Genomic DNA, 16,499 nt, shown 5'->3' on the forward strand with positions numbered 1-16,499 from the left:
GTACTTGGTTTTAAAAGAATATTGTAGTCATTTCTTTTCAAATGATGAAATTTGGACAAATTTCTTTCAAATATCTATCCTTTTTTTTTATTCCTCATTTTGATATTCTTGATTTTTGGCCTTAGTATGTCTACCTTCAAGTTCTTTTACTTTAAAACCGGTCTAATTAAAATCTTTTGCAAAGTAAAATAATCTTAACTAAAGTTGAGTATGCCAAGACTCATTATTTGACCCTTTTTGAACATGAGCCTTGGGTGAGGTGACCATATAATTTATCGTCCAATGCAGGACATTTTTGAGATTGAAATGGGGAGCTATTAATACTTTCACTGGAATAATAGGAGTGAAGACAATATATATATGTAACTTTAAACAGTATTTTTATTTACAATTCCTCATGTTGAATGTCTTATGTGTAAAATATTTAATCTTTTTTTCTTAAGCCACGTAAATAAACATGAGTGAAAACATGGGATTTATGTGTTCAAATAACAAAGCACAGAGCTCGACTTCTATCCTGGGGGAATGCATTTCTTCTCTCGCTGTTGTCTCTGGGGCGCTGGTGGACAAGACAGGAACACAGAGCTTTATGAGCTATTTGGCTTCTCTCCAGGGACATCTCAACTTTGGAATTTTCTGGTGGGCATCAGCTTTCAGTGCTTTTCTTTACCTCCTCTTCTCCAGTGCATCATTGCAGGGTCCTGAGGTTCTTTTCAGGAAGCACTGAGAGAAACACCTTGTTTTTTTAACCACAGTTTAGCAACTGTGCCATTTATTGGCCTCTTGGGAAACCACATTCTTGGATGGCCATCATACCAATTAATTGATTTTTTTTTTTTCCCCTTGCTTAGAAAAAAGAAAAGTGCTTTGCAAGAAAATAAAAAAGTACCTTAGTTGGCTGTTAGAAGTATAGGGAAAGATTTTTCATTAAAAAGTGCTGTTGGGAGAAATGCTGAATTTTGTGGCGTGTTGGGTAAGTAAACATCTGGCCCTGAATACACATAACTAAACAGTGACTCGGAGGTCCTTAACCGTGGGTTTTGAGGGCCCTCCATGATCTTCCCCGTTTCATCTCTAAACTCCTCCCACTCCCCACTCCCTTCAGTCCCCTCCGGCCACACTGGTTTCCTTGTTTCTTCGACAGGTCAAGGAGGCATAATGGCAGTGCCTGGGCACTTCTCAGTGTGGGAAGGGCTCCGCCTCGAGACGTCTGCGTGGGTCATACTCTCGCTTCCTTTAGGTCTCTGCTCAAATGCCACCTAATCAGAGTCTTGCTCTGACTTTTCTGTCTACAGTTATGCATGCCTCCCCGCACACACACACACACACACACGCGTGCATGCGCACTCACCCGTCACTCTTCATCTACTTACTAAACTTTGTTTTTCTTTGCGGCACACATGACCACATGGATTATACTATATATGTCTTTTGTTTTTGTTGTTGTTGGACAATAAAGGGACTTTGAAAATGTAAACTCCCTGAGAGTAGAGACTTAGTTTATTAAATTCATCCCTCTATTCACAACCCTAAAACAGCCAGATTTTCAGTCATAAGTATTGAATGAACAATTGAAAGAAGAAGTGAATCATGTCTCGTTGACTTGGCAGGTAGCGATCAGTTTGGCTGGAGTAGCCACTGGGTTCCCTTCCACGAGTTTGTGGAATGAAGAATAGCTGCACAGCATCGTGCTCAGATACGGCTTTCTCTTGGGTCTGGCTAGATCTGCTGTGGTTTTCACTCTGTCCGAAAGGACTCGCATTTCACCTCCTCTCATGACTGCCTGTCCAGTCCAGCAGACTCTGCTGTGCTTTGCATGTAGTAGATGCCTCACGTAATAGGCCCCGATGCTCAGGCTTCACGTCGGGCTGATTATTCAAGTCTGAGCATCTTATTGGGTCTTATAGGGAACTCAGGCCTGGGACTGGGCTTTTAAGGCATAGGAATCTTACCTTTTTTTGTGGTTGTTGTCTGTTTTTAAACCTTTTTTCTGAGGTATAATTGATGTGTAGCATTACATCAGTTTCAGATGCTCCACGTAATGATTCAATATTTGTATATATTGTGAAATGATCATCACAATAGATCTAGTTAATGACATCCATCACCACATATAGTTAGACAAGTTTTTTCCTGTGATGAGAACTTTTAAGATGTTTTCTCTTAGCAACTTCAAATACGCAATCCAGTGTTATTAGCTGTAGGCCCCATGCTGTACCTTACAGCCCCAGGACTTATTTATTTTGTAACTGGAAGTTGGTGCCTTTTGACTAGCTTGACCCATTTCACCCACCCCCCACCTGGTGTCTTCTGCAGCCACCAATCTGTTCTTTGTATCTATGAGCTCAGTTGTTTTGTTTTTTGTTTTAGTTTTAGATTTCACGTGTAAGTGAGGTCATATGGTATTTGTTGTCCTGTATCTGACTTATTGCACTTAGCTTAATGCCCTCAAGGTCCATCCATGTTGTCACAAATGGTAAGATTTCCTTCTTTTTTATAGCTGAATAATATTCTAGGAATCTCACCTTTTAATCTCACAGTTCATTAAATAATTTATGAACTTTACGATGAATTCTTAATTTATAATTTACCCTGCTCTCTGCTTTTCCCCTTACCTACTGTTTTGGTTTTTCTTTTCAATTGCTCGTTGATATGTCTATCAAAGATAAACTTGGAAAGAGAGGAGGTGAGAACCTGATTATTATCTTCAGGTGTTGTTTTGATGCAGTGTCAACCCCACTCTGCCCTCCTGTGTGAGTGTTTTCTGAAGTACTTAGTGAGGCTGTGTCTCTTCCGGCTACCTTTCAGTTTTATTTCACTCAAGATTGGATGTTTTGTTTTTATTCCTTAGCCTTTGCTAAATAACATGAGAGTTCTCATTTCTCTGCTTAGAAGAAATGGTATGGTGAGGTATATGATGGCAGAACATACCAGCATACCATATATGTTCTTCCATCATATACCTCACCATTCCTCCCACCATTTGTAGAAAATATTTGACGTTTAGAGATTTGAGATTTGCCCCCTTAGAGAAAGAGGGCCAACAGTATTTCTTTCTCTCTGATCACTTTACCCAAGGCCACCCGGATGGAACCCAGCTCACTTTCTTTTCCTACCAACTTCACTTAGGTCTTCCGAGACTTCCCATACGCCACTCCCTAAATAGAGAACACTCAGTAAAAAATTTTCCCATTCACTCTTGTGTAATTTCTTGATTTCTTTATACTAGAATTGTTTCTCATCTTTGGTCATCTTTGTAAATGTGAATGCTAATACTTTTCTTTTTTTATAGCATACGTGTTGTGCCCAGATAAGTATTTTTCTCACCTCCTGAATAAATCCAACATTATGCTATACACAAATAAAGAACTACTAGGAATTTTTTGGCAGGTTTTAATTTGAAGAAATGGAATAAAATTTTCTGTATGCTTTTATGAGCAGTAAAATCATTATTGCTACTCAGTTTGTAGTAAGTGGCCAACAATGGAAGGTTTATAGCTTTTTGATCACAACAGAGCCCATATCTTTAGGTGAGCCAAACCAAACAACTCAAGTCATGTGTGTGAAAGAAATTTTGTTCTGATTTTAGTTTATTTTTTCAGTGATGTTTGGTATGAAACTATGAGCAGATGGTTGCCTAATAACCTGAGTCTTTGTTTAAGGCATTGAACTAGTTACTCTCGAAGGTATGGAAATCTTGCCTGGTCTTGTGCTTGTGCCAAGAGAAACCTAATAGCATGGCTCTCGTGATCTGATTTATCAATAGTTAATACATTTTATAGGTGTGCAATTTTTGTTTTATTGGATAGAAATGTCTTTCAAGTGATTTTTTTTTCCTCTAAGGAAAAATGTAGTCCATGCTTAAAATTAAATTTTTATATTGAGATCCCACCAAAATAATTAAACTTACCCTAAATAACACTTAAAGTACTGGATTTTATTAAAACATGTTTTTGTATTTTTTAGGCATTATTGCTGTTTTCTCTCAGAACATATATAGTTAAAGTTTTCTCTTAGAATTATATTTTTAAAGTTTTGATTCCTAAAGTTATATTATTATATTGTTTTTCCATCAAATCTTCCTTTTTATTTAAGAATATTCTATGTAATTTGAAGAATAAACTATTTAGAGGTAATTTACCATTTAATAGATGTTCTCCTTTGTCTGGAAGCTTCACTGTCGCTCTTTAGGCACCAGATTCTCTGAGGCCTTCTTAGAGCAGATTTAGCCATTTATTTCCCTGTGTTTTTTTCTTGCTGTTTTAGATATTTATCTCTTGTGTGACAATGTAGCTGTATAGTCAACTTGCCACTCAAGACTGTCAGGTTTTTAGTATCAGGTGCTTCAACATAAACTGGTATACAGCTGGCCTATAGCAGGTGCCCAGTGAATGTTTGTTAAATGAATGACTGATGTGAAATAAATTTAGGAATGTAATATTATTATCACCAATAGCAAAGCCTTAATTCCTTGATCCTATACAAATCAAATTACAGAATATTTAAATAATTAATAGGGGAATAAAGGTCAAAAGATAGTGTCTTCTAGATCAATATTATTTTGGCATACATGATGAGAAATTTGATGACTGACAAACGAAACACATTCTTGCAACTGTGCTCTTTTAAGTCAGCATCCAGAGCAAAAGAGCTTAAAAATTATAATGATTTAAGTCATTGAGGAAACTGATTGCACCTTAAGTAAGAGATGTAGAAGAGCGCCAAGGGATTGAACTGAGCAATCAGAGTTAAGTATCCTTTAAAAGTAAGTTAAAGAGTCTTGCAAACTAAGCAAGGACTCCCGCTGAATGAGCTGATGAAATGAGAGGCAGAAAGCCTAATCAGAAAGCATTTTGAATGTCAGTAGGACATTTTTTCACATTCTTCCTGTATGTATTATGAGAAGAATTGGGAAGACCAGCAATTACAATGAACATTTTGATTTTTACACTCCCACAGCCATTTTTATGCTCCTGCAAGCCTTTCAAGATCAACCAGCTAGAAGCTGTGCCAGCTTTGTTACTGCCTTTCAGGGATGTCTAGGTCTTGTACTGCTTAATGTCTCTTTCAGTGTTTCTCCTCCTCTGCCGCCATGAGGGCAGTTCTTCTAGAATGTTCTCTTTCCCTTTTGATCGACTTAGAATTTAGGCTCATTTACTTCCGGTTGTCTCAACTGTAGGCATAAAGTTATGTCTCTGGCAGGTTCCTTCCTGGTGAAATTAAGCTCATCAGTAGTAAGCTTGGAAAGATCAGGAGACACACATACAAAACCAAACCTCCTGCAAAGGCTATGAGATTGGAGGGTTCTCAGATGTTTCTACTTCATGGGATACTCTTGTCATTTTGACCTTTCCTTGACTTAATGATGGCCGTGTGCTAGCCTGGGGTTCTTCAGCTATCAAGTATTTAGTTTCTGCATAAATATTTATATTGCCACTCTTTGGTGTTTTAAAAATAACCTTTTGCTGTAATCCACTTTCTAAATGCTGCTAAAGGCATTTCTCTCCTCTTCAGTTGACCACTGTTGCTTGTGTGGTCACTTCTCTGCAGGAGTGTGATTTTGTATTAGTGTGGCTGTTGTCAGGAGCAAGCATCCCCTGAGAGTTTGCGATGCTCTCTGAGTGCAGAGGGGAAGCCATAATGCTCTGCTGGCCTAGGGCAGGGTAGTTGTGGGTCCCAGCTATACCACCCGGGTTTGCAGAAGTCGAAAAGAAGGACCGGTATCTATCAGCTATCCATTCCATACTTAGAAATCTTTTCTAGGCCCCACAAAAAATGACTTGCGGTATTCGCAGAGTGTACAAAGCACTTCCAGGATGATCGAACTTTCCGTGGAGGATGTTTCCAAGACTTGAAATGGAAGCTCTGTTTGTGTTTTCCAGTTATCAATGAAATAACTCCCCAAAAGAGCATACATCTCAGCTTTCGGCTAGGAGTCATCTCAGCATTCAGCTTCCCCAGTAAGGGGGAGCTGGTTTGGTGACGCCATGAAGAGACACTGCACTGTGATTTTTTTTTTTTTTTTTGTGAGGAAGACTCACTCTGAGTTAACATCTGTTGCTAATCATTCTCTTTTTTTGCTTAAGGAAGAGTAGTCCTGAGCTAACATCTGTGCCAGTCTTCCTCTATTTTGTATGTGGGTTGCCACCACAGCATGGCTTGATGAGTGAGTGGTATATGTCTGCACCCGGGTTCTGAACCTGCAAACCTGGGCTGCTGAAGCAGAGTGTGCCAGACTTAACCACTATACCATGGGGCCGGCCCCCTGCACTGTGATTTTTGAGGTGACCAAGGCAGCTGGGTTTCTATATTTTTATAATATTGTTATAAAAGCACTCTATGTCTGCTGTAGAAAAGTTTGGAAAATACAGAGAAGTATATAGAAAAAAAATTCAGACTATGCATAAGCCCATCATTCAAAGAGGTTATCACTATTAACATTTTGTAGTGTTTGTGTAGCTCTTTGTCTGCACACAGACAGTAGACTTGTAGCATTGGGAGATTTAACATTCATATATGATTTGTGATCGTGGTGGTTTCATGAAGTAATGCACTTTATCTTGCTGAGACACTCATGTGCACCATGCATGATATAAAATTGGTGTACACAGTGACCCCAGCTGACTATGGAGCAGCCACGTCTCAGGGAGGCCTAGTTCTAAGTGCTTACAAATTTGGGGAAGTATTATTTGCTATAATATTACTCAAGAACTTTGGTATTTGTATGGTCTGGGGCTGTATCCTTGAAGGCTTGTTACTATGTATGTGTGTGTGTGCTCATGTATAATTGCATTATATATTTAGTAGCCTGATTTTCTTCCCTTAGTGTGCCTAAGTTTCATCCCTTAATATCTTTACCATGTTATTAGATATTATTAAAAAATTAGATATTATTTGGAATGGCTAATTATGTCCCATTAGTGGATCTACCTTAATTTGTTTAACATCGTTGGATACTTATGTGGTTTATAGAGTTTTGTTTATTTGTCTGTCTTATTGTTGCAATATATATTTATATATGTTTTTAGGATTTTTGGTAGGTGTTGCCAAATGGTTTTCCTGAAAGCTGGTTATCATTGATATCCCTTCAGTGGGTTTAAACTGTGCTAGTCTCAGAATACCTTCACCTGCACTAATCTTATAAAAGTGATTATAAGAACTTGTCAACATCATAGTTGTTATCTTTCTTGCATTACTTTGGTCACTTGTGAAGTTTAATATTTTTCTTTTTAAATCATGTTGTGAAGTTTCTTTTTAAATCATGTTACCTTTTTTTGCTTGCTTTTATATGAGATATTAGTGTTATTCTTATGAATTTGCAAGTGCTTTTTATAATAATTGGAACTAACATTACGCCTATCATGAGCCATGAATTTGCCTACTTTTCTCCATTTCTACTCCTGCCATTCCAGTCCAAGTCACCGGCATTTCTCATCTGAATTGCTTCAGTAGCCCAAATTCCCAACAGGTCTGCGGGGATGCCCCTGACCTGCTCCTGTTTACCTTTCTAGCTTTGCCTCGAGACCGTCCTCCTCACTGCGCTGGCCTTCCTTTACTTCTTTCCCCACTCGCTGTCCCTGTGCCCCGGTGCCTTACATGTTCCTGCGCCTGGCGGGCCTCGTCTTCCCCACGTCCACTCCCACACACCTTTACCAGACTGAGTTCTCCTTCTAGATTAGGGCTCCTTAAACATTATCATAGCATCCCGTTCTTTTTCTTTCTTATGTTGAAAACAACTGTAATGAATTCACTCACTTTTACGAACTAAGTTTTGGAGAATTATCTGCATAATTTAGATGGGATAAGGCATTGACATGCATTATTTCTACAGTTTTGCCACAAAATATGCACACACACACATATATCTGTTAAGGGAAAATTTAAAAGAAATTTCTCTCTATGGTTTATGGGATAAATCATCCTCAAAGAGTAATGGACAAAACCATCAGCTCTAGAGTCCAAGGGCTTGGATTGGAATCTTGAACTCTTTATCTTGGGCAAGTTGCTTAACCCCTCTGTACTTCACTTTCCTTCTTTATAAAATCGGGCTAATAATATGATCTATTTCTTATGGTCCTTGAGAATTTTTTTTTTTTTAAGATTTTATTTTTTCCTTTTTCTCCCCAAGCCCCCTGGTACAAGTTGTATATATTCTTCATTGTGGGTCCTTCTAGTTGTGGCATGTGGGACGCTGCCTCAGCGTGGTTTGATGAGCAGTGCCATGTCCGAGCCCAGGATTCGATCCAACGAAACACTGGGCCGCCTGCAGCGGAGCGCGCGAACTTAACCACTTGGCCAGCCCTGGTCCTTGAGAATTTTGAGTGAGATAATGCATGAGGTGCTTAGCACACTCCTGGCACCTGGTAACCACTCTAGAAATGTTAGTCATTATCCTCTTTTTCATCCTCATTTCCGTTTTCTTCATCTTTGAACTTCATTCAGTGCCAACTCTGTAGAGCAAGTGCTAGATGGTATCTGGGTTTCTTTTTTCGTTGTAGGAAATTTCTCTGCTGGTTTTGAAGTGTTTCGTCTCAGATAACAAATTTACTTCTGATTATAATTTGTGGCACCTCCTCTGTCACTGCCATTCTTTTTTAGGATTTCCTGATATTTCACTTTTGCTTCCAGAATTGTAATGCATTTTTCTGTAAGGTGAAATGGTTTATCTCTGCTCCTTTCTTTGTAGTATAACTCTTTGAGTATTAACACTCAGACCTATTTTTCTTGACAGCTGGCAAACTTCCCCAGACTCTGCGAGGAAACGGAAAGGATTGTTGCTAACCACATTCGCGAGCGAGAAGGAAAGACGAAGGACCAGGTGAGAAGAGGCCTCTGGCGGGCAGGGTCCTTGTGAGAAGTGCAAGGTCTCTCCAAGATTGTCTGGTGCTCTCCAACTGCCGGCCTATCCCTGAATGGAAAAAAAAAAAAAAAACCAGAGGACTCAGCCACATATGTTTATTTTTACTTATTTACAAGTTTTATACATGTGTTGCTATTCTAACATCTTGTGTATGTTAAAAATATAAAAAATGTAAAGACTTTAGAAGGATGAAATTTAAAAAGCAGTAACAGGAGTTTCATTATCTTTTTCCTCAATGCTTCATGGATCATTATGTGCACCCCTAGCATGTACGCACCCCACTTTGAAAACCAGTAATCCAGAAACACACCACATTTTTTCCTTAAGACAGGGGTTCTGTTCTTAACTTTTAGTGGGCCCAGAGATGGGCACCAGGATATTCATAAATTCCCAAAACATTATGCAAAATGTTCATTGTTTTCGTGTTTTTCCTGAGGAGAATGGACAAGGTTATTCATCAGCTCATCCATGGAATCTATGATGGAAAAAAAAAGTTTAAGAACATTTAAACATTAAGAACTTAAACATAAGAACTTTTAGACATTTCTAATTGTTTTGTGAATGTATATGGTTTGTAAGGAGTGACCTTTAAATTGTCTTGTAATCTTAGCTTGTTCTATGAACTTGAAAGACTATTTTCAAGTGAAGAGAATTCATTAAAAAAATTAAGGACTACCTGAAAGTAATGAAAGCTTCTTAAATTTATGTGGATTTTTTCTTAGTTACTTGTAATCATGATAATGGAAAGCACAAAGGTTTTCAGATGCTCTTCAATTCCAGGACACAGCTGCAAGTGTGACAGCATGGAGAGGACGCTGGACTCAGGCCATGTGTTCTCCTCAAAATAACAGCATGTTCCTGTGCAAATCACTTCTGGGGACTGTTGTTTTCTCATGTACAACATGGGATGTTGGTCTATATGACCTCTGAAGTCCTCTATAAGTTAGAATTCCAAGATTCCTTGGCTCTCAGGTGATTTGGAAAGAAGGAGAGAGAACTGGGGAAAAGAAGAAAAGCAAAATAGAAGAGAGAAAGAGAGAGAGACAAACCACAGGGAAAGAGATGCGACAGAGGGTGTGTGTGGGGTGGGTGAGCGTGGGAGGGCTGGGAGTGAAAGGAGAAAGAGAAGAGGAGGAATGGAGGCCCTGCTGGGATATTTGGGAGTCACTCCAGCAGCAATCTGCTCTGTATTTGAGCTGTGGGATTCATTGCTACTACTTTTTATCATTGTGCGTTAGAAGTTAGTTAACCGTTATTCATAGTTTTCACTCGTTTTCCAACTTTCACACTTTTGGATATCCGCAGTAGCCAAAAGTGGAGAAGATAGGCCTCATGACTTCGTGGAGATAAACAAGTCAATGTTAACCCATGAGCCAGTGAAATCAAGCCTAGGCCAGATATATAACCCCAAGCCCAGAAGTTCCCCCCAGCGTCTAATGTCGTGGCTGCTGCTGGACAGAGAAAACTCAAGTTCTGGTATCAGTTTACTCCTGATCTTAGGTAATTAAGATAACCATTTTAAGTTAGTGTCACTATTCTATAAAATTCAAATGATAATATATCCTACTTAACTCTTAGGGATCCTATGGAAAAACAATATTGAGGAAAAAGTATTACAATTATTATCTTAATTACCTTTGTGTTCATGTCTAAGTAAGTTGAAACAGTTCATGTTTCATGTTTCAGAGTTTTTGTTTTATTAAAATGACATACTCAGACTTTGCATTGTTGTTAAGATGGTGGATTCCCAGTTCAGACTGCCCAAGTTCGAATCTAAGCTCTACTTTTCTTTCTGTGTAAATGCATGACTTACTTGACATCTTTCCCCTTCAGTGTCCTCATCTTCAGGTGGGACAATAATGGTAACTCCTAGGCATTTTGTGAGGATGAAATGAAGTAATCCAAATATAACTTTTAGTTCTTCATTAATTTTAGTTGTTTCTGTTGTTACGTAGTAGATATCAGCTGTCTTTTCTGACTGCAAGGGACGTTGTCTTCCATCTGCAGCTCTGAGTAGTGATTAATTCACTCCCCGATTGGGAGATAAGGGACGCGGCAGGCGTTTCCCTCCTAAGGTACCATCTCAGGTGCCTGGTCTGACAGTTAACCAACCACCTGAAGAAGCTGGCGCTTGCTGCCTCTAATGTGGACCTGTGTGGCATAGTAAAAACACATTTTTTCGCTAATGTGAACATGTCAGTTTGTACAGATCTCACATTTGAGTTCAACTCTGTGCTGGTTTGGGCCATATGGTACTTCCGAAGTAGCTGGTCAGAGAGTGACCTGTTTCCTCAGGCCTCTGTACCTGCTTTGAGGTGCTCTTGCAGGTCTTCATTTAAATGGAATTATTGCTGACCTCTGCTCTGGAAGCTTTGTGGAGGGAAAAATTCTTGAAAATTTAAAATATGGAAAACCATAAATCTGTCTGTGAATTTTTTTTCAAAAACAAGTATTTTTGAACATCTTTGTGTGCCTGCTATTATTCCAGGTGCTTCCATACATGTTGAAGTGGTTGACTTTGTGGGTGATTACTGCTACCAGGGGTGTCTTTACTTTTCTTCATCTAAATATTTAATAACTGTGGGTGAAAAAGGCAGTGAGAAACTCTGAGAAAGTGAAAAAAATGAGAAAAAATGTACTGTTTTCCTTTTCATCCCCCACATGCGACCTGGCTCTTTTCCTAGGATGAACACAGACTCCCAGTTTCCAGGAATATGAATGAGAACAGCCATAGCTTTTATTTTTTTCCACTTTTTTCCTATACTGCAGTCCAAGTTAATGTGCATGAATGTCCAAGATATTCATGACAACCTTTGGCAATGTTGAGAATTATGTAGATATTTTACTCTTTATGGTGGCAGCAATTTATTTGGGCTTACATATTGTGGTTTGTTGATACAAACTCCTGGCCAAATGGATTTGGGAGTATAACATTTAACAGAATCTGGCTTTATTGTAGTGAGAATGGAGGCAATACCACAGATAATCTGATAATGGTCACTCCTCCTGACTCTTCAGTTTCCTTCATTAAGAGGAGAAACAAAACTGTATCTGATGTTGTGAAACTTCTTCATACAAGTATGATGTTATTGACCCAATAGCGCCTGTGCCTTGACTTTATGTTTTGGAGTGGGGGTGGTTTTGGGGTGATCCCGTTTACTCTTTTTTGGCAGGTCCCCTTGGGCCTCATAGCAAGATTTGGTCAGATGACCAGTGAGATTAGCCACAAAAGCAAAGCCTCAGAGCCCATAACATTGGGTAGTGAGTGAGAAACAATAGTAAGTGTCCATGACCTAATTATATAGGAAAAATCACTCCCTTCAAAGCAAACTGTTCTTCAAGGCTGGTAGACAGTTATAAAATTTACAGCCACAAATATTTGTTGGGCACCTACTATGTGTATCATCATGCTAGTTCTGGAGATAAAGTGGTGAACAAGATAAACATAACCCTGCTTCCATGGAGTTTACAGGCTTGCAGAGAAGCAAAACATCAAACAAAATATATACAAATAATTAATTACATTTGTGGTAAACACTGCAAATAAAAAGTCTAGGGTGCCATATATATAAAACATAATTATGATATATAGACTATTTGAGAGTAATAGCATGATCCATCTTGGTCTTGGGTGAGGTGAGGGATGAGGGCCAAGGAAGGCTTTCCCGAGGAAGTACCCGCTTGGGAGCGTTCATGTAGGCTGTGTCAATGAACACTTCCCACCAGTGCTCTGAGGCACTCAAATGTCACCTTCAATGAGGGCGGCAATGTGAAAATACTCATTGTAGTCATCAAAAGTTCATTCAACAAAGTCAAAGCGCAGAGCTCTGCAGGTATATGGGCTGGGATACTTAAGTGTTTTTCCCTATCAACAAGTCTCCGCATTCTAGAAAGACGAGGGGCAGAGTTGGGAAAACAAAAGGAAACTTAGGAAGGGGAACTCAGTTTTGAATATATCTGGAATAAAATTTTCTTTCTTCCAGTTTCTGGTTGCTCCACTTTTCTCTTGTTTTCTCTAAGTCTCCTTGTCTCCCCTTGAAGAATATTTTCTACAGAGGGACCTTCCAAATCTTGGACTTAGAGTTTATAAGTATCTTATGATTAGAACTTTTTCGTGTTTACTGGCACATGCATTCAGTTCATTCCTGGACAGATCTGGATTGAATGCACATGATGTTCTAGGCACTGTTCTAGGCACTGGGGATATGGCGGTGGACACAGCAGATGAGGTCTGTATCCTGAGTATGTAAAACTTACTATGTCAGCTAGTGGTAGTGCTACAAGGAAAATAAGGCAAAGTAAAGGATAGAGAGTAACAAGAGTGCTAATTCAGGTACAATGGGCGGGGAGGATCCCTCCGATGAGGTGATCTTTTAAGAGACCTGACTGAAGTTTCGCTTTGCTGATAAAGCCCTATTCATCTCAAGGAGGCTTTCTATTTATTTGAATATTGCCTTTTGAGTTGGTGGATGAGATGCTTCTCTTGCTTGCCTAGAGGGAGTTTACAGAGATAGAAGAGGAGAGGAAAAACAAGAGATGTTGCTATTTTGTGGCTAATGTATGCTGTCTACAGGAACAGGAAGCTCTGAGCAGCCCCTCACTGGCCTTCTGGCCACATGGCTTCTGATACAAGCATGTCCCTCTTTTGAACATCATGCATACGTTTTAGAGGAGTAGAATAATTCTAGGTTCTACGTTAAGTTGGTAAAGAGTACATGCCTATAAATTATAAATTATAATTGTCTTCAATTATAATTGTCTTATAATTGTCCTGTTGTCTCCATGTGGGACTCAGACTTTTCACGTAGCTTTTTAATTTCTGAATTTAGAGTAAAAATTACAGGAGTCTAATGAAAATAATTAGTGCAACTTTTTATTGCAACTAAAGTATCCTTTTTAAAATTAAATGAAGATAAATAATTCGTAGGCAATTACTAAGTTTAGCGTTTGAGAATATTTAAGATGAGTTTTCATGGAAGCGTTTCTCTTTGACTTATAGGTACTGCTATTGATTGACATCCAAGTCTCCTACATCAACACCAACCACGAAGATTTCATCGGCTTCGCAAAGTACGTGAAACACTTGATGGTCACATGGGTTCCTCCTGCGGGTTTGTCTAGAATACACATTGTGAATTTCTACTCCAACCCTACCACCTTTTGGGAGCGCATTCTGTGTCAACATTAACTCTGAGTTGACCTACTTAGGAGGTCTGAGCCTCATGGCCACAGGGTCCTGTCCTCTTGATAAAGTAGTTGGCTCCTTCATTGTGCAGCATGTGAAGTCATATGTGTCATAGATATTCATTGTTTTTGGATGATGATCTACAGTTTGTACTTGAACTCCCATAGATAAGCAGTAACAGATGCACATCTAAAGTCTGTTGGGGAACAATTTCTCACATAAATTTGAAATATCAAGTTCACGGGTCACGGGATACAAACTATTTCAACATCCCCAAATCAGAACACACAGGTCTATTTTTTTTAAAACTGTCCTTTGTGAACTTAGACGTAATCTTTTTGGATGAGTGTTCTCTTTTCTATAAAGTGTATATACTTTATATAAGCTTGTTTATATATTGCTATTCTATCATACATATATTCTTTTATATTCTGATATGCTATTGCTGTGTTCACAGATATTGTCACGTAGACATTATGCTTAGTTATTCAGGGTTGGTTATTCATCGTGTGACGTTTTCAAGACCCTGAATTCACCGTTTTTCCTGAACTTCAGTAGAACCAGTTTTTGTTTGCTTTTAAGGAATTTTAATTCTAACACTAAAATAAATTTGTGGCATATTAGTGGTTCTGACTTCAAGTATATAAAATGTAGTCTATATGAAATATAAAGTAAAAGGCCCTATGTACTGTTACTGGAACCATGTATTCAAGAACAGGGACAAATGAAAAATAAAACACCACAAAATGTAGAACTAATTTATTTAATTTTACTCTGACTTAGAAGAAACAGATATGTAGATCATGTGACCTAAACTAAACAGCGGCCTGAGGAATTTATAGCCATGTTTTAGGGAGGAAAGTCTCAGTTAACCAACAGAAAATTCTCTCATTCTAAACTTACCCACAGCTGTGATGGCCTAAGCACTAGTGTACATATGTTTTGCATCCAGTGGCCATTACTGTTTGTAGTAGATTAGTTTTTCTTAGCTGTTTTCTCTGTGACCCTTAAAACACAGTGGTGAAGTTGTTCCTTTGGTCAGTTGTCTTTTTAGCCACGCTGCCCACTCCAACTTCTAGACAGGTATTTGCTCCACACACGTTTCACACAGACCTGCGTCCCTCTCTGCTAGCTCCACGGCTCTCACCATCTGCGCTGCTCATTTCCTCTGCAAAATCACCAGTGGGAAGAAACCTAGACTCTGGTATTCCTCCTTGTCCCTAGGCCTGGAAGGGGGGACCTGAGAATTTCTGCCTGCTTCTAGCACAGTCGGTGAACTCCATGCGGCCTGTGGCAAGCTCTACTCTAGTTGCTATGGGGGAAAAAATTAAAAGACAAAAATAATTAGGAGTTTGCCTAATAATTGAAAAGTATAGAGAAACACGTAAAAATTTAAACTGACACATTCTCCATTTACTCCAACTGCTTCTTTGAGGAATTTAAAAGAAAAATCCTTGAATCATTTGAAATAACAGGAATGGTGCCTCTCATGTTGATTTTTATTGGTTACAAATGCCCGTTAGGTTCTTATAAAAATGTGGCAGACATAGATGAAAACTTGACATCATAACTTAAAAGTGAAAAAGGCATGGCAATGCGGCCTTGTTGTGGTATCCCGATTCAAGGAGGAAACAGAAAAAAATCATAATCATTTTGGAAAGATTCAAGTTTTGAACATGTTTTGTAATCAGTGGTATAATTTAAATTTTACCCCCGTACTCTTCTTGAAGCATTTTCCCCCTAGATTACTTTTTTATTTATTTTTAAAGATAAATAGTCCAGAGTTTATTATCCCCAGTAAATTTCAGTATTTTCTACCTCAGAAGCTGTTGGACTACAGTGTTATTTTGACTAGGTTTTCAAAGGCATGTAATTTTGCAGATGTGAATGCTTTGAAAGCTGGCTTTTTGGTGCAGACTGTCTGTAATCCAGGTGACTGCCCCCATTTTTCCAGCAGAGACATAGACTATGAACCTTTATGCTGTTGGGGGAGAGAAAAGAAGCATTGCTCAAACTGCTTTAGAAACTCAGCAACTTTGCTTGTTTCTAATCTAATTTAAGCCGCACACCTACACTTTCTTCTAAAGGACTGGTCTGAGAGTCAGAGTCTGCATTATTTCTCCAGAGTTTGCCGCTGATGAGCTTTGGCTTTTGGCGAGTCACTTGGCCTGTCTGTATCTCAATTTACTGCCCTGTCACATGGACTAATAAATAATCCCTGTCTTGTATACCTTTCAGGATTGTCAGAAGATCAAATTAATGAAGTCATGTGAAAATGCTTTTGAAAACTGAGTGTAGTTGTAAAAGTGAGAAAGTGCCATTCATACACACTCATACACACACACAGACACACACATACAAGAGTTTGATTACTGGCTGCACTATTTGTTATGAAATTCATAATGACTGGAGTATGACTGCCACTGGGATATTTTTTAGTTGCTGATATTATCT

At 38.7% G+C, this 16,499-nt stretch overlaps 1 protein-coding gene across 31 annotated transcripts in view; it reads left to right on the forward strand.

Annotated features, from left to right (window-relative positions):
* Nucleotides 1–16,499, forward strand: part of DNM3 (dynamin 3) — a 567,669-nt gene that overhangs the window by 241,352 nt on the left and 309,818 nt on the right. For all 31 annotated transcript variants that reach the window (XR_011438995.1, XR_011438997.1, XR_011438996.1 and 28 more), the window contains exons 11-12: nt 8,732–8,818; nt 13,860–13,930. Coding sequence is in view for 26 of the 31 variants with exons in the window: in XM_070267682.1 (XP_070123783.1) it covers nt 8,732–8,818; nt 13,860–13,930 (158 nt within the window). In the remaining 5 variants the exon portion in view is untranslated. The remainder of the gene's footprint in view (nt 1–8,731; nt 8,819–13,859; nt 13,931–16,499) is intronic.

The sequence above is a fragment of the Equus caballus genome, chromosome 5, assembly GCF_041296265.1.
Source record: "Equus caballus isolate H_3958 breed thoroughbred chromosome 5, TB-T2T, whole genome shotgun sequence".
Classification (NCBI taxonomy): Eukaryota; Metazoa; Chordata; class Mammalia; order Perissodactyla; family Equidae; genus Equus; species Equus caballus.